The 21,761-nt window shown below is 37.3% G+C and overlaps 2 protein-coding genes across 2 annotated transcripts; both read right to left on the minus strand.

Moving 5' to 3' along the window:
* Window positions 1-12,362: 12,362 nt before the first annotated feature.
* Window positions 12,363-16,639, minus strand: LOC105392302. The gene is made up of 2 exons (XM_048629392.1): window positions 16,498-16,639; window positions 12,363-16,193 (listed from the first exon to the last, which is right to left on the minus strand). The coding sequence occupies exon 2, from the start codon at window positions 16,145-16,147 to the stop codon at window positions 12,476-12,478; it is 3,672 nt and encodes a 1,223-aa protein (XP_048485349.1). The 5' UTR covers window positions 16,148-16,193; window positions 16,498-16,639; the 3' UTR covers window positions 12,363-12,475.
* LOC125490438 lies at window positions 16,155-17,644 on the minus strand. The gene is made up of 2 exons (XM_048629626.1): window positions 16,469-17,644; window positions 16,155-16,193 (listed from the first exon to the last, which is right to left on the minus strand). Exons 1-2 carry the CDS (start codon window positions 17,642-17,644, stop codon window positions 16,155-16,157), a joined length of 1,215 nt encoding a protein of 404 aa, XP_048485583.1.
* Between the last annotated feature and the right edge of the window lie 4,117 nt (window positions 17,645-21,761).

Below are 21,761 nucleotides of genomic sequence, written 5' to 3' on the forward strand. Positions count from 1 at the left end.
CTGTCGTAAACAATATCCATGAGTCTCTAGTACATTTAGGCTCCGACAAAACATTGGAAAAGTTGTACCAACATTATTGGTTCGAAGGCATGGCGCGATACGTAAAGAAGTACATCAATAGTTGCGTTACATGTAAGGTAGCTAAATCACATTCAGGCCGAGTTCAAGCGGAGCTCCATCCAATCCCTAAGATAACAACGCCATGGCACACTATCCACATTGATGCAACCGGTAAACTTAGCGGGAAGAACGACCAAAAAGAATACGCGTTCGTATTAGTTGACGGCTTCACAAAATACACTCTGCTGTTTCACACAACACGAATTGACACAGTTAGTAGCATACAGGCGGTTAAAGATAGCGTAGCGTTGTTTGGAGCGCCAACAAGGATCATAGCGGATCAAGGACGATGCTTTGCCAGTAAGGAGTTTAAAGAGTTCTGTGATGCTAGTAATATTTCGTTACACTTAATCGCAACCGGATCATCGCGTGCTAACGGGCAGGTAGAGAGAACTATGAGCGTACTAAAGTCTATGCTAACGGCGGTAGAAACTAGCGATACCCGATCCTGGCAAGACGCGTTAAGTGAAGTACAACTCGCCATTAATTGCACCGTAAACCGTACTACTCAAGCGAGTCCATTAGAACTCATGATTGGTAAAGTTGCGCGACCATTGACTCTTATGACATGTAATGACGAAATAGAGGTTGACTTACCTGCACTTAGAGTTGAAGCTGCTCAACTTATTAAGAATTCAGCTGTTTATGAAAAGCGTCGATTTGATTCCACAAAGGCCAAACTTAGCAAATTTTCAGTAGGAGATTTTGTATTACTGGCTAATGAAGAGAGAAACCAGACTAAGTTAGACCCTAAATATAAAGGCCCATTCCAAGTGATAGAGGTACTAGATTGTGACAGATACACCTTAAAGGCGTTGAATTCGAAACGTACTTACAAGTACGCACACGATAGGCTTAGAAAGATGCCCTCAGAACCTTGTATCATTGAAGAGTTTTAGGACGATGAGTCGGAGTTGAATGAAGAGGCTGTTGAGGAGCCTGTTGTAAATAATAATTAAGCTTGCATAAGTGATAATGAGTGAAATGAGACCGTACCAGAGACTGATACGTAGTCGTAGTCTAGTAGAAATCAGCATCTATGTTCGCATAGTCTGTGGGCAGGCGGCAGGCGTATAGTTCTGGCGGAGGTCGGGTTCATGATGAACCGTATGTGGAGAGTCAAAGGTTGACTCGGCAATCCCCTTGGAGGGAGGCGCGTAATGAGAATGCAACTGTAATTGCTTTGGCCGATGAGCCGTTGAGAGGTTGATTCGATTTGGTTATGGTTTATGAAAGCTTAATGAAAGAGTACTGAAGATGTTAGTTTTTGAACTTAGAGATTGATTAGTCAATGATACAATGTGTCTGTGTGGCAAGAAGTTAATTTATTCCTGTTAATAAAGAAGTTGATTAGTTTTATTTTAAGATACCTGCTATAAGCATAGTGTTAATGTAGAGCATTGTAAATAGTAGTAAGCTAAGTAAGTAATTTGTGAAGATACTGTTCGCTGTGTCTTGTTACAGAATAACACACACGAGGACGTGTGCATCACAGGATGGCCGTGTCGGTGAAGTCATGATAACAGTCATAATACTGACACCGCTGACTCGCCCGGATACGAAGCGCAGCAGCGCCGCCTGGCGGCGCTCTACAGCGTCTATGGTGGGGCGCGTGGCAGCAGGTGGGAGCAGAGCGGCGCGCTCTCTCACTTGCCTTCCAACCGCCGAGCGCTATCGACCTGTACCCTACGTTTCGTATCATAGTCTGTTTTGTATTCTGTGAAGTGCACCTACCTAATAAATCAAGTGATTGCCTACAAAGAGTGTTTCCATCAAGCCCGGATCCCATTGCACGCCCACTATGTCTGATGGAGATGGAGAGCTACGGCCGAACCCCTCACCTTCGCCGACATATATATATCTATCATTTTAATATAATCAAATGAAATAATCATGAAATTATCCGACGACATCTGTACAGGCCAATGAGAATTATATCTAAACGGGAGGTTTCTAGGAATCTTATTAATTAAAAGTGTTTTAAAGGCACTGCTTTAGCTTTAGATTCCTCAGAATTAGCTAGATTGAAATAATATTCAACTAAAATATATTTTATTTTTACTACCTAAGTAGTAACTGGTAAAGGTAGATTCGAAAAAAAATCATCTTAAAATTAGAATTAAATAGACCTGTAAACGTTTGTAACGTTGATAAAGATATAGAGTAAGTAGTTGATAAGCTTTTTTCATATTCTATATATTATTATGTCTGAAACATCTTACCATGTTTTAAAAGGTACTAAAAACCTGACGATCGAAATTCACAAGCCTCTCATACACCGGAGCCACACGCATTATGAGAAAATACTAAACCATAGCGCTGCCGGGGCCGCATTCTGCTAAATAATGGCAACGGGACTACTTCTGTTATCATAACATACTGCTCAAAAGGTAAACCAGGTAGAGCGGTGGTGGCGTAATGGATAAGGAATCGTCCTCCCAATCAAGAGGCCGTGGGTTCAAATCCTGGCCTGTAGCAATGAATTCTTTCAATTGTGTTTTCAATTAAGGAGTTTAAGTACAATAATACCACGTAGAGTACGTGGTGGAAAACATCGTGAGGAAAACTGCACATCTAGATCATAGATGTGTATCCTAAGGGCCAGTTTTTTGATCCCTAGTTAACTCAACCATTGAATTAAACCATCAAAATTCGTATGCAGCTGTCATGCTTGACACGTCCTTTAACTAATGGTTAAAGTTGACCACGGATCAAAAACTGGCCCTAAGTGCATTGTACTTATTCCAAAACGGCGATATGGTTCGTTACCTATCACGTGACTCACGTGAATAGAAATGTTCTGCGAAAAGTGGGTGGCTCGCTTTGTCAGCCACCTCTGACTACCCCTTCGGGGATTACAGTCGTGAGTGCATACGTGTGTCAAATATTAATAATATGTAAGAAATATTATCCCGAAAGTAGTCGGTATAATATTAAGTAAGTTTTGCAAAAACAAAGGCATTAAAACAATATTAAAATGCAGTTTTTGTTAGTACCTTATTAATAATTAATTTGCTCATAACTTCCGTCTCTTCTGACAACACTTCATTGAACCGACATTCGACAGCAGAATGGTTGTTTTGGCCGCGGCTGCTAGCATTTATTGTGTTTCCAGAGAATGCAATAATACCTAGAGTCTGAGCATGCACGCTCGCTGGTGGGTGTATTGAGCATGCAATTTTATGCACTCGGCGTTTTATGCGAAAGTATTATGTAAATAGTGGTGTTAGCTCTTTCAGAGCGTTTTTCTTGCATGTAGTATACATAAATGGTTAAGTTTTAGTTTGGGTTTTAAACTACATTATGTGCAACCGCTACGAAAGTTGCTACGAGACTACGGCGTAGCCAGAACCGTAGCGCCGCGTAGCATCGGTGGCGAAATTTTAATAATATATATTTTTAAAAGTTAAAGTATCATAATTATAGTTAAGCCGTAAAGGGTAGACAGCCATTATTAGGGCATTAAGGCATTCTTAAAAAGTAAAAAAGTATTGGTCTTATAATTTGGAAAATACGCCTCCGAGACAACTACAGAATAATTAATTATACATTCTTATTTTCAATAATATATATAAAAAATCCTTTTTAAAAGCCATTCCTTTCCTAGTATCAATATGGCTGAAATAACAACACCCACACTGAATTTATTCTTATTCTCTATACTAAAATAACAAGCTCACTTCATTGGGGCAATATTAGCTTCAGTGTAAACACTGACCGCCCCTGAGGGTAAATATTTGATCTATGGCTGACTATCTGAGTCAACTAATTAAGATATTAATGAGAATCTTCATCTATCATTGAAACCGAACATTTGTTGGTTACTCAAATAAATTGTGGAAGTATAATTCAATTTGGAAGATATTGGTAAATTATACTGTGATGTTCTTTTGCCCCAATAGAGGATACACTACACTGATAGGCGTTAGCACCAAATTATTAATTCCAATCTTTGTTTCAAATTTAAATAGGGAATATGCAAGTGGTTCAAATAAAGGTCAAATATTATTTATAATAAACTTTGTTGTTTCATAACTACGACTCCATCATTATTTTTGATTATAATTTATTTTTGAGCAAGTAAATGAAGTTGAAAAGTACAAAAAAACTTCGGTAAATTCTAACTTCCGAGAAACGTCACCCATTTTCTTAGGGCGGATGTGACGTCATAATTCTTTATATATCAATCTCAGAATAATAACTTCTTTGCTTTTGCGTATAGTTAAATAAATGTCAAGTGTAAACAAAGAAATGTTAATGTCACCGAGTATTTGTGATGCTCGTTTGTGATCAGATACGATGGATCACATAAAAATTCTTCCAATACGAGTAGATCCTAGCCTCCTATAACCTCTCCACTTCTTGTTTGATATGCTTGTTTGTTTGCAAAGTTTAGGACTTTTTATATTTTTTGTTGGTAGTGTATGGGCTGCCACTAGTTGTTCTATTGTAATGAGGCGTAAACAGCCATTCGCTAGTCAACGAGCCACTCAAATATGCTCTATTTTACAACACAATAAAATTAAATTTGTATTGTAAGTATTATGACATGAACATGACACAAGTTGCTCTTTCTACTTTTAGGTTATAATGGCAGTCGTTAGTATATTTCAAAAGTTGTTATTTTTTTCTAAATTAAGTTATGGAAGAATTCTCGTAATCAGAAGAACTGGACACATTAAATTTATTACGCAGTATGAAAGAGTAAACTGTGGCCAGCTGCGGAAAAGGACAGCAAAGACTATTGAAAAGTCGAGAGCCGTGTACCCAAATATTAGGGAATATGCATGTCGGAAGTGGGGGTCAGAGGCAGGTGCACGTTCCTGGGGTGGCTGGGTGTCAGGATTGTCAGACATCGTGTTTCGTAGGCGTAGGAATGGCGATTATAAGAAAAGTCACTTTAAATAATCACTTCGTTTAATTATCGCACAGTTACACAACACAATAACACTTAGCAATCACACAGCAAGCCAAAACACAGAAAGGGTAACGTAATGTCACTAAGTAAGAGAAACGCGGGACAGTTTCTAGACGTGTGCGCATAACGACGGTCAAGTACAGACTGACTCGACTCTACGTCGTCCCCCACCATCTAGACTCCGTCGAGCGCCACTAGAGGCGCTGGCGTTCCCATTGTTGACAGCGACAGTTGACGTCCGTTTCGGACATGCATATATTTTTATACTCTTATTCGATAGTTTAGATAAGGGGGTTTAGACCTTTGAGATATGCACAATGGTTCCATTCAAGAGAGCCAGGTGCAGGTTCTTACACCCCCACAGATAATAGAATAGAATGACCCACTAACCCTAGTCTCTCTTACTGAGAACCAAAGTTACAGTAAGTACTTACATACAATACAAATATTACTTTATATTCATATTGCCAAAATAGCGTAATATTGTGTACAAAGGTCCTCTGGTTTGCGCGCTCCCATTTCAAAAGAGCTACTAGCAGCTATTTACGAGCTCCCATTACAAAACAGCCACTGGTCACACTTTATTACCATTACAAAACAGCCACTGATCACACTTTATACACTTCCTTTTTCGTTTGTTACCATGACAACATTGGTTTGTTGAAAATACAAAAGTTCTCTGTGATTACTTGATTAGGTAAAAAATCTATGCCGACTGACGGGACTCATTCTTCTGAGCCGTGAAATTAAACGATTATGACGTCACGACAGCCCGCCATCCTGACGGGAATTTCAAAGTGGCCGTGATGGTTGTAATTTTTTAACTTTCTTTAAAATACCTTAAATTACTTATTTTGGCGTTGAATTTTTTTTTACTATAATAAAGTGATGTAAAACTATCCAATAAAATTATAAAAAAAAATTACGCATATTCCCTATTTACGATTTGCTTCGTAAATATAATTTTCCATACAAGGCGGGCGAGATAACTAGACACCTGGGTTAAATGACATTTGTCTTTAGTACTGAGTGCAAAAAAAGTAATATCGATATTTAAAAAAATATTTCTTTTCTTCCTCTTTGCTACTAGTATTTTTATAATTAAGCTTGGAAAAATAAGAAACCTCCCCTTACTGCGCAGTTTTAATGAACTAATTTTATAAGGAAAATTGTTGCGAGAACGAAAACATAATATACATGTAGCGCCCCGATATTTGAAATTTGGGAATGAAATGCGGGTTATCAAAAATCCGGTATGCGAAATAATAAAATGTATAAATATTTGTTTATACAGGGTGTTGCAAAAAGGGTATGGGTATACTAAGCCGAAACCTACATGTGCAGCATGGTATATCTAAGCCCGTAACTGAAATCAGAATTTCAAAAAATCATTCTCCATAGTAAAAAAGTCACGTGACCAACAAAGTTTTTGTAGGTTTCGGCTTAATATACCCTTTTTCCAACACCCTGTATAAGTCCTGACTGTCTACGACACAGGCCTAGCCTAGTGTGGTAGCCCTGTTTATATCACCACCTTTTAATTTTTACCAAACACTGCAACTTTTTGTAACTTTCATAAACTTTAGTTTAAATAACTATTTTTCATATTTTTCATCACGACCCATTACGTTCCCCCTGCTGGGGCACGGGTCTCCTTCCAATGAAGGAAGGGTTTTAGGCCTAGTCCACCACGCTGTCCAAGTACAGGTTGGTGGACCCCAACACAAGCAAGCTTGTGCTGAGAGAGTTGTCGGGTAAGTGGGCAACCCGACTGTCAGATGTTTTCAAACCGCCCGAAGGCCTCTGACTAGGCTTAACGACTGCTGCCGAAGCGGCAACCGGAACCCACGGCTTAACGTGCTGTCCGAAGCACGGAAGCGTCCAGAAAAGCACCACTTGAAATTGGTCACCCATCCAATGGCTGACCGTGTCAGCTGTTGCTTAACCTCAGTGATCAGTTACGATCACTGAGGCCCGCTCGACTACGGACGCTTCAAATATCATATTTTTACATTTCAAGTATTCAAGTTGTTACCTACTTTTTAAAATAGTAACAAAAAAGTATACGATAAAAATATTTATTGTTAATCGTCTGATAATGATAATTCTTCGATAAAATTGCGACGGACTTATGCTAACGCTACAAAAGGACGAGAGCGGGGCCTAGCGCGGGGAAGAGGGAGTGGGGTAGATTTTTGGGCCAGGTGTCTAGAAACTTTGCGCGGGTTGTAATATTATGTCAATATTTTAGTTTAGAAATTTCTAAAATCAAAAGCTTAGCATGTTGCCTTGAATTGACATTATCAAATTGAAGTTTAGTGTATCCCAGATTCGATAGGCATAATGTATATTATACCAAATGTATTGTTCGTCAGCTTTGAATCTATTGGGATTGTAAGTTCCGAACGCAATGAATACATTACCATAATGAGAGCCAGGCCTTTCCTGCCTCTTCATTGTTGAAACAAAATTGTAGAACATATAAAAACTTATAATTTTATCATATTTCAGTTAGCTAGTTTGAAATGAAATATGGTTAGATAGATTTTTTTAACTTTCAAGATAATCTGTACCTTAGCATTCTACTTTCACAAGCAGTTTTTGTAGTGTAAATGTGTAATGATGATGTAAAAAGTAGGAACTTTCCTAGGTATCACTTACTAAGTTCAATAATAGTCAACTGAAGGATCCTACTGCAAAATTAAAATAATTTACTCTTTGCAGATGAACTGGGTACCTATATTTCATGTCTGTATTATAGATTATAGATCACAAAACAGACTGTTAGATGGTGTGAATGACAATGAACACAAGGCTAACAGCCTTGATCAAACCTGGGACCGTCAACAGTCATTGGTTACTCACTGCACCAACCCAGACTCTATCACGCCCTTAAAATATTCAGCTTCGAAATCCGGCCCATATAAAGAGAACATCTTTCCGATCACATTTGTATATGGAAATGCGGGGAAATTGAACGCTACATAAATAATGTGATTTGATGGAAAATGGAGATTTGTGTTGGATGTGTTTTTTACACTATTTGGTCGAGCAAATGTATCTTTTACGAGAGGATTTTTGGTTAGTGCGTCGGAATATACGATGAAGATGTTTAGGCCGTTTACAAGGATGCTTTGCATCTTGTTTATTCAAACCAGTTACGAATGGTAAGTAGAAGAAGGGTTTCCGAATTTTATTGAAGAATAGTTATAAAATTTGATTTATTTGACACATCAGAATGGATTAACAAAGCAGACCAAGGCCTTATGGGAGTTCGTACATTGTTCGAGAAAAAAAAAAACTAACGCGAATTTGTCAGGCGCGGGAGAGTCACTATCTAGAGGTAGGTATTACCTATAAGAAATACTCCCAATAAGCCTTCTTAAAAGAATACTTGTATTATTATGATGAACTCCTCAAGGAACCACACGTAGAGAATTACTATGTACATGGGTGATGGACACGATGGCTGATTAATCCTCCCGTACTGAACCAGTTCGTACCTATAAGGGTGCTTACATAAAGAACCGGGTTCCCTGTATCTACCCGTACCGGTTACTTGATTACGTAATGCGAACTGAGAGATTTAAAACCGGGAAATGCTCTAGCGCACTCGCTGAAAGATTAAAAGCAGGTTACCGGGACGGGTGCATACAGGGAACCCAGTCTCTTTATGTAAGCACCGACCTAAAGCAGCTAAAACTTCTTTAAATATCAATTTCACTGATTTGTTGATAAAATATAACAGATGTATATATATAAACATATATATATATATATATATATATATATATATATCTGTTATACTCCAGGCAAGTACAATCTACGGTAGCAATTTAACTTTAAAACCCAAACAAAATCCAACTATGCTGATGTAGCTCCATTATTCTAACATCAGCTTATTTAGGCAATCTCTCCACAATAGACATCCCCTACCATCTCGGATCTTAGAATAATCACTAGCAATATATCCGAGTCGGGCAAAAGAGCTATTCCTCTTGTGCTGAGTAAATTGCACTCATTCAGCAAACAAAGGATTCGATCTGCAGAGTGCAAGAGACAAAATTTTCCGGAAAATAAACTTGTCAGTGTCCTATTTCTTTTGTTTTGTTCGGTGCGGAGTTCATTTGGGTTGGCAATGCTTTTATTTTGGTTGTTAACTTAACATTTATGTTGGCATCGTTTTATAGATAAAAAAAGATTGACATTTGATATCATATAGGTACCTACAAGCGAGATTGGCGGTGGATGGTAAATGTCCGTCGTTTTAATTAATTCCTTCGATTCAGGGGATTTCATCACAATAATTTTCACTCTGATTCGAGTACTAAGAGTTAATCGTTATCACTATTCCTGTAAACAACATACCTAATTAATGATGAATCAGTCGACATTATAAATTCAACGGCTTGTTCAATCGACTACAAGTTAGTTCTACAAGCTTCCATGAATAAACCAAGCCAAGAGAGAGAGAGAGAGAGAGAGGAAGACAGTGAGTGAGTAAGCTTGTAAAAGCCGACAATTCTAGTGTAAGTGTCTCTTTGCTTTACATTACGTGTTTGAAACTTGCCAGCCTCGCTACTCTTGAAAGGCAATGTATTGCGTCTGTCTTGCGTTGTCAACATTAAAAAAATCATAACTTCTCTTCAAAATCGATTTTACAAAAAGTAAAAATATAAATAAATCATCATCATCAAGATAAAGCCTTTTTTTAGAACCTAGCACTAAGAACCAAGTACCCAGAATGAAGAGTTTATTTTAGATTTTGGCCGAAAAAGTCTTTTTGGCTTTTTCGTAAAATAACTTCCAAATTGTATGCATTATATTCTAGTTTCTAGGTTCTTAAAATAGACATTACCTAGCTAATTATATTAGTATTTTCAGTCTTTGTAAAATCGATTTTGAAGAGAAGTTACGATTTTTTAAATGTTGACAACGCAAGACAGACGCAATACATTGGCTTTCAAGAGTAGGGGGGCAGGCCGGGTCTTAAGTGGGCGCGTATGGTAATGGAGTGATAATGCAATTGAAAGCTTGCCAAAAAGAGGCTTAGGCCTCAAAGTTGTGGACGTGATTTCCGCATTCAGTGCATCCGGGATACGCCTGTAGGCTTTATATAGTTTGCATAAAATATACAGAATCGCTAATTTGGGTCGGGGAATAAGGTGACATTATATTTTATAATTATTAATGTATCACTGTTTACGGGTAATAACGATTATACGTGGTTTTACAGAGAAGGAAAACATCGTGAGGTTGTCCTGCACATTTATGTTCAAGATGTGTCGTGTACCCTAAAAGTGCAGAGAATCTCCCAGAGAATTTTGTCTCATTGCCCTGCGGTTTGTTCTGTTCGCGCCTGTATAAATGGTTAGCTGAAGAATGTTTTTATTCAGTTAAAGAGTTTTTGGCCTACAAGACAAATATAAAAAACAAAGTCAAATTTAACATTGTTTGAATATTCTACTAACGTATATTGTGTATATTTTTATTGTGCATGTTAAAAATATTATTATTGAACTTAACTATGTCACTTCTGCATAAATATTTTTTCACCTTTCACGTAGATTAAGGTCTCGTGCTTATTATCATACTTCAAAAACTTTTATGTACCCTTAGTGCAAGTAAGCTTAGTGTACAAGGGATTGGTTATCAATTATACGTCATCTGCATACAATATTCTAGACAGATGTGTCAAAAGTCAACCACTAATAACTGATTATGCTCTAACCGACTATGGTGAAAATAACACTTAGGGTGGGTTGCACCATTTGACTTTAACTATTACAAACGTCAAATCCCTTGACGAGAGAGATTAATCACGCACCATTAATCATGCAAATACTTAAATACTTTTCATTTCATTTCATTTCATTGCATTGTACTCATTCCATGACACGGCTCGCGACCAACCACTTGAGTACAAAATGTACTGCAACTGCAACGAATGGTGTTACAACATTATTCGTGATTGCTACACTGCTTACTTACATACATATACATACATATGCACTCACGACTGTAATCCCCGAAGGGGTAGTCAGAGGTGGCTCACAAATGAGACACCAACTTTTCGCAGCACATTTTTACATAATCACGTGATAGGTAGCGAACCATATCGCCGTTTTGAGATAAGTACAATGCACTTAGGATACACATCTATGATCTAGATGTGCAGTTTTCCTCACGATGTTTTCCATCACCGTAAGAGCACGTGGTATTATTGTACTAAAACTCCTTAATTGAAAACACAATTGAAAGAATTCATTGGTTCAGGCCAGGATTTGAACCCACGGCCTCTCGATTGAGAGGACGAGGCCTTATCCATTACGCCACCACCGCTCTTCACTGTTTACTTTCGTCATTGAAAATCTTTTGATTCCAAATGTAATAATCCTCCTTGAATATGGGACATTAATTTAAGAAGTGGTCAATAGCACCGCTAATCCACTGCGGCTGAATTTGCATCTTTAGTATCAAACTTCGGGAGGGGCAAGTTTCCACTAGTGTTGTACATTGTTGGGTAGCCGAAAGGCCGAAACTAAAACTACAAAACTGTGACCTAGAAAGAATAATTTTCAATATAACATCTCACACAACTCCTGTCGCGAATGCATAATAGCATTGCGATTAAAATCGTAGGGTTCACATAACTACAAATGTAAATAAAGTATTTAGTAGGTATATAATTATTTTCTTACCTTCCAATGAACATGTCTGGCTCTTTCTGCTTCGCATACCTATATCAAATCTTACATACATAAAATCATTTCTTAAGAGATTCGAATGTAGAACCTTATCTTTCTGGTGGGACCTCTGTGTCCCGGTAATGGCCTCCAAACCACCCCTTTCTGAGCCATTCCTCTGCCACCTAAGTCTCAGGTTTCTATAATAACATAATGATAAGAACTCACCGATGTTATCGTCCTTATACGGCTTGTAACTCACCACATCTCCTCCAAGAACCTCTTCTTTTTCTTTTCTTTCACCAGTAACAAACACCATTTTTTCCCTCCTATAACTCCTCTCTATTTATTTTTCTTAAACAGTGTTACCAACCTTACCAACTACTTATCCCTCACGTTTCGTTTCTGCAAACTTATTTTAACTGGAATCGCGTTTCGCGACACTCCCAAAAGGACAGGGAAGAAACTATTATGTATTGTTATTGTTTAAAAAAGGTTTGATTATATTAAAATAGTTAATATTATTATTAGTAAGTTATTGAAATAAATTATTTATCTTTGACTAAATTCTTATTAATTTATTACCTACCTAAAGTTAATGAAAGGCCAAGAAATGTAATTCAATAACAACAAAAACATAGAATCATACGTGACATTTATTCATCAAGACTAAGAAAGTATACTATTCAATTACCTATTATATACTTCTAATTATACTTAAAGTATACGATACATCGTTACCTTTAAATAACTATAGTTGAATACAATTCACACATATTAAATTTATTAATTCCTTGGTCCATTGAGCAATCTTTTCTTTAGCTCGTCTTGCGGCGGCACGACTATTACTTCTCTGATCAGTAGTAGGCTCTACTGTTTCTATTTCGGTGGGCATGTCAACGCTTCTCCCTTCCATCTCTGTTTCTTGAGTAGTTTTCAATGTTTCTGTTTCTTCCCTACAGTCTGATTCTGTCCTAGTAGATACATGTTCCTTTTCTATGTGTTCATGTTCTTCTATCTCCAATGGGAAAAGATGGGCAATGGATCTTATATATTCCTTGTCACCAACCTTAACTGTTGCTACTCTCACTTCATTGTCTCTTCCTCTATGAAGCAATATTATTTTACCTATCTTCCAAGTAGAACGGTTGTTGTTATCACCTTTGATCTGTACGACATCCCCAACCTTAGGTTTGGACTGGCTGACCACTCTGGGCTGTTTATGTCGTATTTGTGTTCTTTCCTTCAAAGCATTAAGATATTGGTTGATGAACATTTTTCTGAATTCATCTACAAGTTTGTGGCTTCTCTTCCATCCCTTTATTAGTAGTTCCTTTGTAATAGTATCTTCTCTGGATTCATATGGTACTTCAGAAGTTTGCATCAAACAGTCATTCATTCGAAGGAAGTCCAGGGGTTTCAATATATGTTCATGTTCAGCCCCAACATAGATCAACGGTCTTGTGTTAAGTACCAACTCAATTTCTTTCACAATAGTTGACAGTTCGTTGTCTCTCAGCAAACGGGTATCTAACGATCTCTTCATACAATGTTTAACCAAGCCAACTAAGCGTTCATAGAAGCCACCATGCCAAGGTGCTAGCTCTGGGATGAACTTCCACTGTAAGTTGTTGTCAATACAGTATGGTCCAGCCATGACTTCTGCTGTAAGCTTGAACTGAGCTGCATTGTCAGATATTATGAGACGTGGTAATCCTCGTTCTGCTATGAACCTTCTGAGTGCCAAGGTACACTGTTCCGCTGTAAGATCCTTCACTATTTCAAGATGAATTGCTCTCACAGCTAAACAGGTGTATAGGCATATCCATCTCTTTTCTGTTTGTCCTTTATCCGTGGTAACTAGAAGAGGTCCAAGATAGTCCAGGCCGATGAATGAAAACGCTGAAGTGAAGTTTACTCTTTCTTCTGGTAAGTCAGGCATCTGAGGTAGTCTGTAAGGACCTCCACCATATTTCCTGCACTGTAAACATCTCTTCAGTGCTTTTTGCACTTTACATCTCCCTTGTGGGATCCAATACTTTTCACGAATTAAAGAAAGAGTATGTGTTACTCCAACGTGATAGTTGTCCTTATGAATATTGGATATGATTTCTTCTGTCAGACTGGAATCTTTCGGTAGGAGGATGGGATATTTGCGGTCATAAGGCAGGTCAGTTAAGACTATCCTTCCTCTGCATCGGAGTAAGCCATTTTCATCTTTGAATACACCAAGGCTACGACTTAAATCAGTACTTTTTCCTGCACATTCCTGTGGGTAGTGTAATTTCTGTTCTCTCTTGATTTTAGCAGTAATATTGGTAATCGTTTCTTCACTTTGTTGCAATTGCAATGATTCTGGGTTTACATTTGCTTCATTTAACGTAGGTCCATCTTCATTTTCAGTAGACTCATTTTCAGGATATCCTTCTGACTGGGTCAGACCCTCCAAAGCACACAGGTTTTGTGTCATTGCCCAGTTATTCTTGTATTCTCTTTCATTCTTCAAAAATTGGGGTCCTTCAAACCATAGTTCTCTTTTTGCAGGTGTAAAGTCTGCAACTCTGGTTGCAATATCTGCTGGATTATCCGCTGATTTCACATACAAAACTTGCGTGTCTTGTTTATTTATTTCAGTAACTCTTCTTGAGATAAAAGGAGGCAATAGCTTTTCTGAGCGTAACCAGCTTATAACAACTTGACTATCAGTCCAAAGGTATTGTTTAGATATCGGTACTTCAGAGTGTTGTCTCACATATCTTAAAAGTCTGCTGCCAATAAGAGTACCCAATAGTTCCAACCTCGGAATTTGTAGATTATCTTGGTCTTTGAGTGGAGTCAGTTTTGACTTGGACATAAGCAGTCTTACTATCACTTTATCCTGTGATTCTGTTTTGATGTAGACAGCTGCCGCGTAGGCATCCTTGGATGCATCCGTGAAACAGTGTAACTCATGTACTGCGTTATCTTGCGTAGCGCCTATGTATCTTGGAATCTCAATATCTTGAGTTTGGTGTAGACTGCTTGCAATCCTATTCCACTCGTCTCTTAAGTCTTCTGGCAGTTTGGTGTCCCATTTAAGTTTTAATTTCCAAAGTCTCTGTAGATATTCCTTAGCTGGTAAAAGAAGAGGACTGCTAAATCCACAAGGATCGTAGATTGAGGCTATTTCTTGAAGAACATACCTTTTAGTCATATCTCTATCACAGTTACTTATCTGTGTTTTAAGCTTTAATGTATCTTCTAGTGTGTCCCACACAAGTCCTAACACCTTTGTGACTTCTTTGCCTTCAAGTAGATGTTCAGGTATTTCTTTTAGAAATTCTTTGTTATTTGAGTTCCATTGTCTCACGTTCATCGAGATTGTTTGAAGGGAAGCATGTATTTTTTGATACAATCCTGTAGCTTCATCTTGTTGTTTCGCTCCTAGTACAAGATTATCAACATATATCTTTTCTGCTACGTTCTTAAGTGTTTCATCTCCACATTTCAGAAAATGACTCTTTATTGTTGCATTTAGTAGGAATGGACTGGATACTATTCCAAAGGGAACTCGACAAAATCGGTAGCATTGTAAGTTGTCTTCTGTTACTTCTTTTGTAGTATCTTTTACCCACAGGAATCTAGTGACGTCACGATCTTCGTTCTGAAGTCCTAGTTGTAGGAAGGCCTTCTCAATGTCTGCCAGGATTCCTATTTCATGTTGACGAAACCTCAAGATAAGTCCAGTTAAGTCTTCAAGCATCAATGGTCCTTTGTACATACATTCGTTCAGGCTAGATTGTGTACTTTTAGACTTAGCTGATGCATCATAGACAATTCTCAGTTGAGTAGAGCTATCTTTCTTGACCACGCAGTGATGTGATAAGTAATGTATTGGATGTTGCACATTTTCAAAAGCATTCTTCACCTTTTCTATCACTCCAGATGACTCCTGTTCTTGAATGGTGTCATCATAAATGGCTAAAGTATTCTTATCCAATCTTCTTAATAGGCTGGTCAGTCTTCCTACAGCTAGACCATAGTTTGATGGTAGGTTTGGTGGATACTGGACCCACGGCCATTTGACATGATATCTGTTCTCTTCAAACGTAACTGTACTGTTGAAATTTCTTAAAGCTTCTTCTTCATTTGTAGTCTTTGGAGAATCTCTAATACCGATGGATTCCAACTCCCAAAGTTGTTTAATCTCTCCTTCCTTGATAGGTAAGTCCGGCTGAACAAAACCAAAGTTATCTGGCAGGTTAGTTTGCATGTACGTTGCTACACTAAGAACATGTTCTTGATGAAAGGGAGATCTGCCACTGAAGACCCAACCGAAATCTGTTTCAATTAAATAAAGGTTTTCTTCAATGCTAAGTTTTCCATTTTTGATGAATGTGAAGTAATAGTCGTTGCCAATGAGAAGATTTATCTCACCGCCCATGGATCCATCATCTGAAGGAATTATTTCTTGACCAAATTGGTACTGTCTGAAATCAAAACATGATACCTGTTGAGTTACAAAGTTTACAACATTAACTATTACATATCTTGAGTGGCCGGAGTCACAAACTAATTCTATCTTAACTCTAGGACTCTCTAGCTTCTTAGGTTGCTCCAGACCAAAGGTGTAAATCATTAAGTGATCTGTTTCAATGATTTCTGGCATTATAATCTTAGTTAGGTTTTTAGTGATGTACGACCTTTGGCTACCAGAATCTAGTAAAATTCTACATTTATGTAAAGTACCATCTTTACTTCTTACTTGAGCTATAGCAGTCTGTAGTACAGTACCTTTATTCTTCTCGCTGCGAGTCTGCAGTGTTGTACTTTTCTGGGCCATATTGCACAGTGCTCTATTATGTTTTCCGATTTCACCACAGTAGAAGCATCTTCTTCTTTCTTTGCAATCTCTTGCTGTGTGATCCTTTTTAAAGCAAACAAAACAACGTCCAATTATCTTCTTTTTCCTGTCTTCTACTGACACCACTTGCTTACAGTTGTCATTAAAATGTTCTCCATCACAGAAGATACAAGGTAAGCTTCTCTTCTTTCTCTTTGCAGGTGTGACTTTGGGTGTAGGGAATTTCCTCTTCACTGGATATTGTCTCTTCTCAGTAGTGTTTGTAAATGATAGTGTACTCAGCAAAGGTTTTGTTGTAGTGACACGAGCAGTAATCTGTTGTTCCAATAATTTTCTTATAGTATCAACACTTTGTTCTTCTACTTTTACTTTCATTTTCAATTCATAGATAATATCTTCAGGGTACTTGTTTAATATAATTCTTCTTAAATTATTGTGGTTAGTATCTTCTCCCAAAGCTTTTAAAATTCTGAGGTGTTTCTCTATTTCATTAAATACATTCATGCATTCATTTGGTGAATGAGCACTTTTGAGGTTAGGAAGCGCTTCATAATGAGCATCAATGACCATCCCAGGCTTACCAAAACGATCTTTTAATATATCGACTGCAATCCCATAGTTTTCATGAGTTATGTCTAAGCCTTCAATGGCCGCTAGTGCCTCTTGGTCCAGGGATGCCATCAAATAACTGAACTTGTCAGCTTTGGTAAGTTTTTGGGTATCTACGCTGGATTTAAAACGGTCCCAGAATTCATTCCACTTCAGAGTGTCTCCATTGAAACGTGGTAACTCTAATTTTGGTAGTTTGGATGTCAATTGATCAACGTGTTGTACTGGTGGGTCACCATTGTTTTTGTTATCGAGGAGCTTTGCTTCTATTTGTATTTCTGTGTAAGTTCTGGATTCTTCTACTGTCAACTTATCCATATAAATATGGGTCTCCTTCATAAAAAGTTCATTGAGCAACTTGAGGTTGTAATAATCCACTGGTTCAGTCTCTCCTTTTTTTATTTTAGTAAGAATAGTCTCTACCTTACCTTTGACTATCTCTATTCGAGTTTTCCATGCTTCTGTCATCTTTGAGCCAATTTTTACCATCGGCAACTTGTCCTTGACAGTGCTGAAGTGTCACGACAGTAGCCTCTGTCTTCTCTGTCCTGGATACAAACAGGATCAGCCTGAAAGGTGATTGATAATGATCGAGTAAGTTCTCATAAAGATAGCACATTTATCTAGCCTTAAATGTTTTCATTCCAACAATTTGTGTCTCAAGTTTGTTGTTATAACTTTAAGTTACAACATGGATGTGATTACTGTTACTGTTCAATGAGGTATACATCGACAACATCCAAATGATTCTTAAAGGAAAAAAGGCATGTACAAATTTGAGATAACCCACTAAACCTTTCAAATTTTATCATCATCACAGACCTCTTGAGTTGCGTACATGCTGTGTAGGTATCATCTAAATTCAAAATAGGAATCGCTAAAATCATTTTGTGGACAATGGCTACCATGTTCGATTATTATCAGGAATAACTTAAAATCCACTCACCGATCGTATGTCCACAGCCAATAACAATAACGTAATTCACAAGTACACTTTAAACGCATTGAAACATGGAAATGGCCTTCCTGACGTTTAAATTTATTGATTTTATCGATAAAACGAAGACGCTCATACGCCATTGATCAAGTTGAGTTTGAGAAAAAAGTTTGTTTTGTAAGGTTGGTAATGGTAAAACTTTTCCAATAGTGATGTACCACAAAATGTTCATAATCGAAAATTGATTTGAATCGTAATCTATTGTTTTGAGATTCATTATTCTGGTGATGGTCCTTGGTAAATTTTCTATCTTGGATTAATATCTCTAAAATATTAATACCGGTCGGTAGTTACAATAAACCGAATTCTTACTCTGACATGACAACATTCTAAGGCTGTCTTTTCTGTTATTCTTTAGGATTCTACTCTACTCAGTTCATACTCTAAATAAACTGAGTGTAGAAACCTCTTGCATGCAAGTTAAATATACATATTCATTCTTTCTAATAATTGTCAGATAACATACACTTAACATTTTCTTCAAGTGAATGTTACAATCTGACTGCTCTCTTCTCTCTTTTGTGTTTGGCCTGACAACTAAACAGTCGTCTCTAGGTGAAGTAAGTAGGTAACACAAAAAAAAACAAGTTTCGAAACCAACTCTATTTATTTAAGTTATTTAGTTTGTAAAATTGACGTTCATCAGAAAAAAAAAATATATATTTATACGATGAATAAAAACATTTTGACTTTGACTTATTTGCCTTTTACAACTCAATATCTTAATCATAATCGAATCGTTACTGAAAAATGGTAGGAACAACTCTATTCCTCGCTTCTCTGTTTGGTAGATGGATCAGGCGGAACCGGATACAATGCGAACAGTTTGTAAAAATAAACTGTGTACTCGATGGTCTATGGTATATATATATATACCATACCTATAAGCTTAAAAGCTGTTTAGGAATCAAAATTACAAATCATTCACGCTTTACAAAAAGTAAAAAGCTTATGAAAACGATCCCAGCATCTCCACCATGTCGCGAATGCATAATAGCATTGCGATTAAAATCGTAGGGTTCACATAACTACAAATGTAAATAAAGTATTTAGTAGGTATATAATTATTTTCTTACCTTCCAATGAACATGTCTGGCTCTTTCTGCTTCGCATACCTATATCAAATCTTACATACATAAAATCATTTCTTAAGAGATTCGAATGTAGAACCTTATCTTTCTGGTGGGACCTCTGTGTCCCGGTAATGGCCTCCAAACCACCCCTTTCTGAGCCATTCCTCTGCCACCTAAGTCTCAGGTTTCTATAATAACATAATGATAAGAACTCACCGATGTTATCGTCCTTATACGGCTTGTAACTCACCACATCTCCTCCAAGAACCTCTTCTTTTTCTTTTCTTTCACCAGTAACAAACACCATTTTTTCCCTCCTATAACTCCTCTCTATTTATTTTTCTTAAACAGTGTTACCAACCTTACCAACTACTTATCCCTCACGTTTCGTTTCTGCAAACTTATTTTAACTGGAATCGCGTTTCGCGACAACTCCATTGACTCAAATATTACATACCTAACTCTCATAAGTTAGACAGAGATGTTAAGCCATATTTTAAAGAATGATCCATAAGTATACAGGGTGGCCCAAAGAGTGACGTCCAAAGGAAAATGTTTGATTCCGTAGGTCAAGGGGTACCCAAATCACCCCCATGTAAGTACCTACTCTTTTTATTTAATTATTTGTTTAAGTTGGTCAGAATGACGAGCTTTTGGCTATATCACTTTTGCAATTTCTTATATTCAATAATATTAATATATTACCTTTGTGGGGACATCTCGCACACGGCCATCCGACCCTAAGCTAGAAAGAGCCTGTGCTATGGTTATCGGACAGCTGATATATCTCGACAGATACATTAGGCATTGGCTATTGGCCCAACATAAGCACCTTCCACTACACATCCCTAGTTGACTCATAAACTAGAGAGATCTCTGACCGCTTCTGAACTAGCTCGGCCACGTTCATTGACAAATACCAATCCGGGATTGTTTGTACAGCGGCGGCGGTCTCCTGATGGATTCTAAATTGAACTATTAATCTGTGCCTCAGTACGTCTAGTATACAGGTTCGATAGTTTATCGAAAACTTTAAAAGTTAAAGTTTTCTCGCATACAAAGTGGCAACTCAAGCGGAAACTATAATGAAACTTTTGATCAAAATAAAAGGGTTTCATTGTCACCTTTGAGGTACGGAACCCTAAAAAACATTAAAGCGTCTAACGAAAATGGTTTTATTTTAAGAGCTAATGAGTCCCTTTGGACATTTAGAAACGTTGTTGGAATACGTTATGAATGATAGAATATTAATAGGCAAGTTGATAGGCAGTAATGTTGAAGTTGAATGTAGGCTAATGGCAGAAATGAATACTGCATCATCATCAGCCCGTAATTGTTCACTGCTGTTCCCAAAGAGCACCACAAATTGTCCTTGGCCTTCCTCATTCAGCCCCAATTTTTCTACTTATGTATTAAGTAGTAGGTCCAGCGGGCGACAAGGTATTCCATGCTAAGTTTTCCTGTGAATAAAATAAATATGTAAAAGGCGTGAGTGCGTGTTTTTTTTTAATATGTGAAATAGAACTAACTGGAATAAAATTTAATGAAAAACAGTAAAATATTTTTCAAAACACAGTTATGCATTCATTCAGAGAATCCCCATTGGAAAACCTATTATTCGCGCTGTACCAAACAATTTCCACCCTATGTCATTGAAACAAAGGTTAGTTATAAACAGAAAATCGATGCATATATTGACAAATATATTTTAATTCGAACTAGATGCTGTGTCGGTGCAAAAGAAACGTCTCGACAAATAACACTCCTACAATACCTACACTTCTACCACTGACCTGAGCCTCTAGTACGGGTTATGCAAGAAAACGAAAAAAGTTTCAGTTCATATTATCTGTCAAAATGTTCATAATAGTTTCCGCTAGAGGCGCCATTTTGTATGCGAGAAAATGTAAACTTTGATAGTTTTTCACAAACTATCAAACCTGTACTAGACGTTCTGTTGTTTTGATATTTATGACAGTTTTTTACCCAGATTACACTTTATAATTGGTGAATATAGGCTCAACTGAAAATGGTTTGACAGTTGAAAAATGCGGGTACGTTTTTTTTTTATGTAAGTGACATGACATATTGTTCGTATATCATTAATCTAAGCACATTGCATAGTGTAAAAGGGACAAAGTATTATGAACGCAGAGTATTTAAATGTTGTCCGACGCTACAGCGCAGACACAACATTCAGCGAGTTTCAACTAAACAGTGATTCTGGGAAATAACATTGTTTCCATGACAATTCTGTTACGGTCGTAGGTGAAGTGAAATAGTAAATTTACACACAAATACTATATCTTGTTCACAGAAACGACGGAAGAATGAATGTAAACTGTAATGAAATTGAAAAAGGGGAAAATTTACATTAGGTATATACCTATTCATATAAAATACAAACACCGTAAAAAATATTAGGATCGCTGTAACTCTCAGAATAGTATTTTTTCCTGTCAGTACATAATACACAAGTACCTACAACGGCGTCGCTGTATAATCATATCATACC

Source organism: Plutella xylostella, chromosome 23, assembly GCF_932276165.1.
Source record: "Plutella xylostella chromosome 23, ilPluXylo3.1, whole genome shotgun sequence".
Classification (NCBI taxonomy): Eukaryota; Metazoa; Arthropoda; class Insecta; order Lepidoptera; family Plutellidae; genus Plutella; species Plutella xylostella.

Coding starts and splice junctions, on each gene's coding strand:
- LOC105392302 (XM_048629392.1), bottom strand. CDS start 16,147: ATGGGCGGTGAGATAAATCTTCTCATTGGCAACGACTATTACTTCACA.
- LOC125490438 (XM_048629626.1), bottom strand. CDS start 17,644: ATGACAGAAGCATGGAAAACTCGAATAGAGATAGTCAAAGGTAAGGTA. Junction 16,194..16,468: donor TACAGACTGCTATAGCTCAA/GTAAGAAGTAAA, acceptor TTTTGATTTCAG/ACAGTACCAATTTGGTCAAG.